Genomic DNA, 10673 nt, shown 5'->3' on the forward strand with positions numbered 1-10673 from the left:
TTTTTGCTGTTTTTTATTTTATTTTACATTACAATTTTTCCGGATAAATAGTGACATCAAAAAAAAAAAAATTATAATTTAAATAAGTAATTACTTTCGTGATTGCTTAAAAAGCATAAAACCAAATTTGTTAATTAAACTAAATATATATTTACATTTATCTTCTATCTGAGAATTATATTAAACACAATTTTCCTGATATTAAAATAATTTTTAGCACGTAAATTTTTATTTTCGAACAATTTTTAAAAATTGCAAAAAAAAAAAACAATCTTGAAAGATAAAACCTAATTTCGTTATAGGTGCCGTCCTCTAAAACTTTTTCTACCCTAAATTCGCATTCAGTGTCAAATTTATCTTGTATAACAGCTGCGCTTTTCCTCCATGGGTCGAATTGAAAATGAATTTTCGAACAAACCGTGCAGGCCAACATTGAAATATATTCACAGTATTTCAATATTTAATTTAAGCAAACAATTCAATGAATTGTGTGACCACAACTATACCAACCAACAAACAATTTAGACAACGTTTTTAGAAAAGCCAAAAAATTCGAGTAGTGTTCAAAAATCTGCATAAAGATTCTATTTAGGATTTTCAGTACTTTTTAAATGTGTGCAGACCAAACAAATTCAGTATAACCAATACAAGTTATAAGTCTAGCTAAATTCGCATTGGTTTTTGCCAATTTTATTTTACGAAGGGTATTTTAGAGTTTATCCCACAATAAGAGCGCATAATTTTTGTTTTTTGTTTTTTTTTTTTTTACATGGAAGAAAATCTGAAACATCCTTCGAAAACAAAAATTTACAAAAATCAATGCGAATTTTGAGAGTCTTACAAATTCTGCTCATATTACTGATGAAGCTACAAAAACGTATACTTAAAATAGCAGAGTTTTCCAATTTTTTTCCAGAACGTTTTTGAGGGAATTCATTTGCTCTACTTTTTGCTGCTATTTTGGTGTTCTCAGCTGTGCATATAATCTTAATCTAATTTTTGCACTTCTCTTTCAGGTTTTCGTATCGATTTTATCGATTCTAAAAAGAATGGCGGAAAGTTGTTGGTTATCAATGGTTTTCGTTTCTTTCGCAATAAGAAACGTGGGCCGCGCCAGTATTGGAAATGCAGCAATTATTATAAAGAGAAATGTCCTGCTATAGCTATATACGATGAGACAACTTTGAATTTACGTTTGTGTCATCAACATAAGCATGTAACAAGTAATGATATTGAAATTAAACCATTTATATCAAAAGAATGCGCGTTACTAGATGAAAGACCGATTGAATTGGATGATGAAATTGTGGACTTAAATTAAGATAAGTAGTTAGCAAAACGTAAAAAAAACTATAAAATAAATATTTTAAAATTTGGCCGATGTTAAAAATATAAAAATTAAAAAACTGAAAATGTGTAATCCACGATATGCAACTAATCCGAAATGAAATTTTTGTACATTTTGCAACGGTCGTGTATGTATGAAGTATATGTAAATTATTTAATATGTTAAAAAAAATAAATATTTAACCTTCATAACGTCTGGGGTCATATGTGAACCATTAAAAAAATAAGTAGGCTACGTTAGGCCTTAGAAATTGCGAAGGTCTAACTATTAACTAGAATCTATTATGATGAATTTCATATCAAACCCGATATGCATTGAACCCGACCCCATCAGATGTTGATGAAATTTTGCATACAGGTACACTTTACCGATACAAACACAACCTCATTTTTAGAAATTGCATTTTTGAAAAATTGTGGGTGTGGAAAGGTGTCAAAGTTGTGAAAAATGCGTGAAAAATGACGGTAATAGGTAATTTTGAGCTGTGATAACTACGGAATGGCTCAACCGATTTCCAAGCTCTTGGTACCATTGGAAAGGTATTCTAATCGGTTATCGAAATCGTACACTGAGACAATTTTTATTACACTGAAAAGCCCTTTTTTGTTTTTAAATGCTTGATCTTTGTAATTTTTTCCAAGTTAAATTTTTAAAGAACTTAAAAAATAGGGTTTTCAGCGAAATAAAAATTCTTATAGTATACATTTTCGAAAAGTACCATAATATCAAAAAAGAAGAGATGCATTTAGTTAAAATTAAAAGTACAAAAAAGGAAAAATAAGCCATTCTAGTTTTTGGATATGTTCTATATTTATTTTATTTTAAAACGCTTGGCCTTTGAAGTTGTTTTCAAGTTTAAAATTTTATTTTAGAAAAAAAACATTTTTTCAGTGTATTAAAAATGTTTGTGTACAGTGTATGTTTTCGAAAGCCGATCTGAATACCTTTCCAATGGTACCAAGATCTTTGAAATCGGTTGAGCCATTCCGCAGTTATCACAGTTCAAAAGTACCTTTTACCGTCATTTTTCTTGCATTTTTCACACCTTTGATACCTTACCACGCCCACAATTTTTCAAAAGTGCAATTTCTAAAAACGAGGTGGTGTTTGTATAGATAAAGTGTACCTCTATGCAAAATTTCATCAAAATCTGAGGGGGTCGGGTTCAAAATGTGCCTTTTTTTATAGGTTTTGATATGAAATTCATCTTATATGTCGCAAAAGAAATCTTCCAAAAATGAGTTAAGTATGAGCCCAAGACATTATATAGGTTTCGAACAAACTTAAAAAACAATGGGGCGTACAAGTGATTAAAAAAGTTGGTCTTATATGTAGATGCTAAGTACAAATTAAAATATTTTTTTGGTAGAACAGTAATCAAGGTGAATGTTAAAGTCATCTGTCGCCAAATGAAAATCATGCTCTAAAAGTCATTCATCGTACCCGTTCTGCTATATGGTCTGCAGATATGCATATCATCTCATGATATTTGAATATCATCGCTTGTGCGTATGAGCATACATTTGCGCACGTACATATGTTGATGTAATGTAAGCGACGATCGTGGTTGTTTTTTTTCAGCATTCGAATAGTAACGTAATTTATTCGAATACCAAGCTAAGGTATTCGAATAATAAGGTATTCGAATATCAAAGTGTGCGAATAAAAAACTACGGTATTCGAATAGTGTTATTCGAATAAAAAAATAATTTCGAAGATATATTCGAATTACGAATACCTGTCGAATAAAAGCGTTTGTTATTCCAATGGTCTCGACCCTCGAATATAATCTAAAACACATGAAAAAAAAAAAATTTTCGAAAATCAATGCCAATTTGAAAGACTACCAACACTACTCGAGTTATCGAATTTTTTCGAAAACGTTTTTGAATTGATTTGCGTGGTTTATTCATATGCTATGTAATTATTGTATACACACTCGCAGCGATTAACATTCCAGTTAATCTTTCGCAAAACACAAACATCGATAACACTCATCATCTTATCGCTACAAAAACAATAACATCGATAATGTAAGTTACATAAAATTGATATGTTTTATTTAATTTAAATAACGCAATATCACTCAATTCAATACTTTTCAATTTTAAATAACTAAATAAATGTATTAATTTAAATCTCCACAATAGTAGATTAATTCTCAAAACTAATTCAAAACATTCAAAAACTGACTTGATGTTATCGACTGCCGGTTAGAATATAACTTTATCTGGGCTGCCAGTTTAGAAACGTCCTGTATCAGAATATTTTTCAAATATGCACTATTTCAAGATTTGCTGCAAAAACGCCATATATCGAAATTCGATTGAACAATGATCTCTCTTATAATTGTTTCATAAAATCCCCATCTCACACCTAAATGTTTTGAATTTATGCTTGGAAAGGGCGTTTATGAAAAAAAACTCTAGAGATTGGTTGCTTTTTCACCGCTACAAGAAGAAGAAGCCTACAGCTCTGAGAGACGTTTTTGAATAAAATCCTCAGGTGTATGGCGTTTACAAAACGGCCTCTAAGATAGTGCAATATTTCATTCGGCAGGCGCTACATAATTTAACGTCAGGAAATGAAAAAATAAAATCACACCGATCTTTTCCATTGCAATAAAAGATTTAAAAGCTTAATTTTTCAATAAATTTTTACTAACCTACAAATTTTTTTAAATAAATTTTCAAGGTGGCCAAATAACCAATCAAACTAAACCAAAGATACAATTTTCAATATCGAAACGCGGTGGTCAGCTACTCTGGTTGGATGGACTGAAATATTTTCGCAACAATGAAAATCGTACAAATCTATTTTGGCGTTGCCATTGGTATTACAGGTAAGTCTACGACCAATCGATGCATAAGTACTCTGGATTTTTGAAAAAAATTTGACTCTAGATTTAATGATTTCAAAATAGCGGCGGAAAAAAATTTGAACAGAAAAACTTTACAAGATCTTATTATTCTTGGCTCAATAGGGTACGAAAAGTATTTTTTTAATCAAATTAATTTAAGCGTCAAAAACTCTCAAACATAAGATTTTTATTTCATCTTTCTCAAACATAAGATTTTTATTTCATCTTTTGGTTTATTCATCCATTTTTTTTAGTAAACAAATCAAATAATTCGCAATTTTTAGTTTTTTTTTTCTGTGATTATTCGAGGAAATTCGCATATCATATATATTATTTCTAATTGCTGTTTTTATGTACGGGTCACTTTTTCGCTCTTATTTGGAATCCAAATCTACAAATAAAGTTTTGGTTGTAGAGATGGAGATTTGGCCTATTAGCGAGCTTTGGGCAATTTTGGTCGTAGTGCTTTTGTTTAGCTATATTTTATTAAAATAATTTGTTAAAAATAAACGATTGTGAGCACACATTGTGAATATTGCACTGCATTACCGGCAGTTGGTACCATACGCTAGATGGCAGCGCAAGCTGTAAGTTTTAACTGATTGATAGAACAGCTGATTTCTGTTGATATTTGATAAGAGACTTTTATATTGATTGCGCAAAATGCGCACGGTGTGGCTCGTATGTATGTATTATGCAGGGATGCACCTTAACGTTAAGCTAATCGTTTATCAAAAAATTTCCACCGTTTCCGTTGAAACACTTCGAAATATTATCGATAAAGAAATTATCAAGATAAATTGTATCTCGTTTTTAACCGAAACGAAAAGCTTTCGTTAACGTTAAAAACGTTAACAAAAACGTGATACTTTATGTTTGAATTGTGCTGGCAATGCTATAGCCATGGTGAAGCCGTAAGGTGGTAACAACGAGCGCACATACACACACAAACTCCATGTAATTTGTTTGTGTAATTCGTTGGTGGTAATGTCAAAAATACTCTGAGAAATGTTCGTACTGTCAAAATTCATGAGAAAAGTTGCAATCAGCTTGGCTAATGCTCTCACCTTTAATGACTCCGCCATCAATCAGCTTTGCCAGCATAGTTTGAAATTAATAATCAACATAAACGATTTGATTTCGTTTTGATATGGCAGAAAACGAAACGAAATCATTTCGTTAATTTGACGTTTTTAACGTTAATAAACGAAACGAAATGACTTTGTTTCGTTTATTAACGTTAATTATCGTAACGAAATGATATCGGTTCGTTGGTTAAGCATGCCTGGTATTATGAGATATGAGTGTTGGAAAAAAAACAAACTGGTTCCGCGACTTCGAAAACACAGGATAAGATAAACACTGAGAAAGTTCTGACGTTCCTCAGCCAATACCAGAAAAGCGGTTACAAATCCCCATTCCCGCAGTATTTTGACGATATCTCAAGAAAAAAATATTTAAAAAAATACACAAGAATACTCATTTTGGTTTTCAGGGCACCCCGCCCAAATGTCAAAAAAAATTGCAAATTTATTTTTTAACAGGCTTTAGCTTCACTTGTATGTGTGCTTGTTTGTAACTATCTAGGCTAGGCGCGCAAAGGATAGTTAGGCCCATCTAGCGGCAATTAACGGCAGTGGTTAAATACACATCGCTACAAAACGAGTTGTGCTTAAGAGCGGAGACATGAACCTCTGTGCTACGGCGCTATCAACATCAAATATCTAAGTGGATTGTAGATACTAAACTAAATATTTAAAAGCGTATTTTTTATTTTTTTCTGAAACTATATTGGTATTATTCATGCTGTCATTCACTTTCATACGATTTGGTAATTTCTTATTTCATTTTTCAAAAAAATGGCGTGCAAGAGTGATAGGAGTAGGGGTAGAGATAGCGAAAAGGATATGGAAACAAATAGGGGATAAGGGATAGGGTTAGGGATAAGGATAGAGATATGGAAAGATATGGTGATAGTGGTAGGGATAGTGTTTTAACCAAAATCTGCAGGTCGAGGTTTTTTCGATCGATTTTGAAATATTGTGTTTTTCTAGAACGATTTTGAGATTTGGAAGAAAATTGTCGAGTTGTTTATCATATTTTATTTGTTTATAATATTTTTTTTATGAAAAATCCATTATGCTGCTCATGTTTATTAACTTTTCAACACGAAAACCAGTTCGAAATCATTGTGGGGATTTACCAAAACTAAAGTGTGCTTAAGAAAATTTAAGTACCGCTTGAACATTTAGAAAACTTTTGTGTATACAATTTTGAAACCCAAAACATTTTAGTACAATAACCTGCAAGTTTAAAGTGTCTAGCATTTGTTATTGGGTTAAAAAGTTTTATACAAGCTTTTAAAATGACATTTCCCTACAAATTTCCAATTATAATAACTTTATAAACCTATTTATTTTTTATAAATATTACCCTCTATTTTGTGCGAAAACTTTAGATTGTTTTTTGCGGCGAATTGCAATATTTCCAAACCTCATTTTAGTTTGATATATCCCCACAATGATTTCGACCTGGTTTTCGTGTTGTTGAAACGTTTATTAACAGGAGCAGTATAATCAATTTTGCAAAAGTGTTTCCATTTATACTTATTATTAAGAATTCATGAGCTTAACACCGGCTTATAATAATTGAATGTTCAATTATTATGTTTTTCTGAGAGAAACTGAAAGGAAAGAAAGAAACATTTACTGGCATATTCCGATGGTGCCATTTCGAAAACCGCCACGAATTCATCATCAGGCAATTTCGTAATGTTATCAAAGGTTTCACCAAGATTCGAACCGCGATTTTCATTTCTTTAAACTTTGCACAAATGCACACAAGAAATTTATACACAGAAACAAAAATTCAAAAATCAGGCTCAACAGTTCTCATCTAAATCCCGAAAGCCTTTCTATAAAACACAAAACTGCGGTTGTGTGAAATTGGGTGATTGGATGTAATGTATATGTCGAGCATAGAGGCGGTATCCACACTTAACAAAAATAAATAAATAAATATAAGGCGCGATATACCGCCGAAGATATTTAGGCCGAGCTTCCCTTCCAATTTGCGTCGTGCTCCTTCTAATTTTCCAACAAATTGGCGGAACGGGACCTACAAGATTTACACCGACTTCTTGCGGCATCTGCAAGGCAGATGAGTTTTCACGGAGAAGCTGAGTCAGACTTAGTTTTTATGAAATTGTTTTCAACATCTTTTGATTTTGAGAAATTTTTTTTTTAAAGATTTAATAGAGCAAGAGCCCGTGACTGCCAGACCTTCATCATTTTATAAAAGTTGAAATTTCATCAGTGCATGCTTCCAACTGAAGCAGGATCGTTTGTCTATAATAAAACTTGAATCATAGTGGCTTTAACAGATATCGTGCAAAAATTTTGCAGAAAAATATACCTTTCTTTCTGTTTGTTTGTTTAATGATTCATCATCAGGCAATTTCGAGTTGTTATCAATGGTTTCACCGAGATTCGAACCGCGAATCACACGGTTAAACTGCAGTTGCCTTAACCACTAGTTCCACCTTTCGGAAACCGCCACGAATTCATCATCAGGCAATTTCGAGTGGTTATCAAAGATTTCACCGAGATTCGAACCGCGACTCACACGGTGAAACTGTAGTTGCCTTAACCCCTAGTTAGTTGCACTGCAGTTTCACCGTGTGTCGCGGTTCGAATCTCGGTGAAACCTTTGATAACAACTCGAAATTGCCTGATGATGAATTCGTGGCGATTTTCGAAATGATACCATCGCAATATGCCAGTAAATGTTCCATTCTTTCTTTTCAGTTTCTCTTAGAAAAACATAATAATTGAATATTCAATTATTATAAGCCGGTGCTAAGCTCATGTATTCTTAAATACCTTTCTTTCGTCATTTTATAAAGGCTGATTTTCATATATGGTCTTCGTCACGATATAAGAAGCCACTAGTCTCATTGCCAGACACTTTCCATAGTGGCTTTGATTAGCTAGACACTTTTAATCCTTCTAAACTTAAAGAACTTCGAAGCAATTTTGTACTGAAATTCGAATACAAAATCTTTAAAAAAAACTTTCGATATTTTGTTTGCCGTAAAAAACTTTCAGCTTTCATTTCATGAAAAAGTACAGTTTTGCATTACAAAAAGTGTCTGGCTGGACAAAGCCACTATGGAAAGTGTCTGGCAATGAGGCTAGTTGCTTCTTATATCGTGACGAAGGCCATATATGAAAATCAGTCTTTATAAAATGACGTGCAAAATTTTTGCACGATATCTGTTAAAGCCACTATGACTCAAGTATTATAATAGACCAATCAACCTGCTTCAGTTGGAAGTATGCACTGACGAAATTTCAACTTTTATAAAATGACGAAGGTCTGGCAGTCACGGGCTCTTAGACTATAAGATATTTTAAATCACTCAATACTCTTTTTCGATTTTGCTCTACAGACGTATACGTTGTCCAGTGCTGATTTGTATGAATAAATACGATACCAGTGATTTTCGTCAAATACACAAACATTGCCACATAAAGTCCAGTAAGAAACAGCAAAGGACGGATGTTGCAAGAGCACCAACAACCACTACAGCGGCAGCAGCTAACAATTAAATATCGAATGCTATAATGGATACAGTAAATGAGCATAAAATGTTTGCAGTACAAAATGAAAATCCATAATAATAGTTATTAATGAAATGAATGAATATACATATATAAATAATAAATATAATAAAGAAATTTAGCTGGAGTATAATGATGCGGTTTTGATAAAGCATATCAGAAATATAAAATATTGAATAAAATGGCTTTAATACAACTTTTTAATACTTATATATTTTTTGGCAATTTATTTATTTTTTTTGTTTAAGAAACAAATAAGAGAATTTTTTGTAGCTATTATAACTAACTTTCATTCTCTTCTCATTTTCATGTTTTCTGCTATTCCGCACGGCAGTTGTACTAGCAAATGATGTCGTCCCTAATCCAGAGGATGTTCTCGTTTTTTTCACACAATCCTTACGCGGCAGACCAGCAATAATGGCTAATGGTGTACGCTTTCTCGTTATGAGTGAAAATAAGAAAAAGATTTTATGGCGTTGCAGTTCCATGGCAACAAAAAAGATAAAATGTCCAGCGCGTATCACAATGTTAAAAGGCACTCCACCAAAATTTATTATCAATAAAGCTGAGCATGTGCATGCTGAATTAAAACGCAATAAATATGGATCGAGTAAACAAGCAGCATATCATATGCCACATGCTACAGAGCAACAAGAGCAATGTTTTAGTGTAGCAAATTTGGTAGAGGTGGCACATAATAATGATAATGAGCGTGGTCATAACAACGAGCATGTTGATTGAATATTTGAACAGTGAATCAACAAGAAATCATTACAAAGGCAACAGCAACATTAATATGTATATATATTATATAAAGTATAAAAACGTAATAATGTAATATGTAACATTATCATGATTTGTAAGCCAATAGTAAAACACAATGTTAAATTGTTTAAAATGTAATGTTTATGATTTGTATGTACTATAAATAGAATAAGGTTTAAAATTAAAGCGCCGCATTTGTATGCTGCCTATTTACTTAGTTCCAATTTTGAGTAATTAATATTTTTTTTTCTCACAAATCAAAAGTATTCTCTCACTATATCTATTTTCGCATATCTATTTTATATGAAAAATGTACATATATACTTAATATATTTTTATTTTATACACTGTAAAGCACTCGCCTGGGACTAAATTAAGTACTTTTTAGATATTGATCCGTAAGCGAAAAAGTAATTTCCTTTTTTTTTCGAACTTAGCCTCCAAATCATAGCTGTATTTTTTTTTTGAAGCTCGAAATTAGACGCATTCTAATTTATTTTTTTAGTACATTTTGTTTACATATTGTGTTAAAAAATTGAAAAAGTAAAAATGTAGGCGTGATTTCCCTTGTTTTCTTATTGAATTTGAATTATATACACCCTTATTCTAAACTTCGATTACTTTCCCGTTCTACGCTCCGCTTTAATCGAAGTTGGGTATTCTGCGTTACGACGGAATCGTAACGAGAAGAGGAAGACCAAATGATTTTTCGAAATCAGCTGCCTGTACGGAATTTGTGAACATTGAAACAAAATAAATTAAAGAAAATTTGTAAAATACACTGAAAAACGTGTATATTTTATTATCCACGCCATTTTGTACAAAAAAAGCAATAGAATATATTGCCGCAGTGTTTTATTTTTATGGGCGAAGTGCTTTCATAATTGTAAGTGTGCTTTTGTCGTTCTTTTGGCCAATTCCCTGCCGTGACCACCAAGTTTTGTTAAAACGGATTCCTGCACGAATATAGTTGACATTTTCGGAATTTTATGGATGCTAATTTCATTGCACTGGCCTAAAATACTTTATAAAGATTTATTTATTTTTTCCGCAAGGATTGTTTACGTTTTCGCTTCAC

At 32.0% G+C, this 10673-nt stretch overlaps 1 protein-coding gene across 2 annotated transcripts; it reads left to right on the forward strand.

Annotated features, from left to right (window-relative positions):
- The first annotated feature begins 1317 nt into the window (after positions 1-1317).
- LOC137237977 (uncharacterized) lies at positions 1318-10440 on the forward strand. Of its 2 annotated transcripts, none has more exons than XR_010949072.1 (2): positions 1318-4190; positions 8659-8963. XR_010949072.1 is itself a non-coding variant. In XM_067762463.1 (2 exons), exons 1-2 carry the CDS (start codon positions 4145-4147, stop codon positions 9569-9571), a joined length of 453 nt encoding a protein of 150 aa, XP_067618564.1. In that variant the 5' UTR covers positions 1318-4144; the 3' UTR covers positions 9572-10440. The 2 variants fall into 2 exon arrangements, 1 of the variants encoding a protein (XP_067618564.1); XM_067762463.1 differs by lacking the exon at positions 8659-8963 and adding an exon at positions 9165-10440.
- The last annotated feature ends 233 nt before the right edge of the window (positions 10441-10673 follow it).

Source organism: Eurosta solidaginis, chromosome 1, assembly GCF_040869045.1.
Source record: "Eurosta solidaginis isolate ZX-2024a chromosome 1, ASM4086904v1, whole genome shotgun sequence".
In the NCBI taxonomy this organism is placed as follows: domain Eukaryota; kingdom Metazoa; phylum Arthropoda; class Insecta; order Diptera; family Tephritidae; genus Eurosta; species Eurosta solidaginis.

Bases quoted from the DNA above. Each gene is read 5' to 3' on its own strand.
- LOC137237977 (XM_067762463.1), top strand. From the start codon at position 4,145: ATGAAAATCGTACAAATCTATTTTGGCGTTGCCATTGGTATTACAG. The intron at 4,191-9,164 runs GTAAGTCTACGA...TCCGCACGGCAG, and splicing joins CGTTGCCATTGGTATTACAG to TTGTACTAGCAAATGATGTC.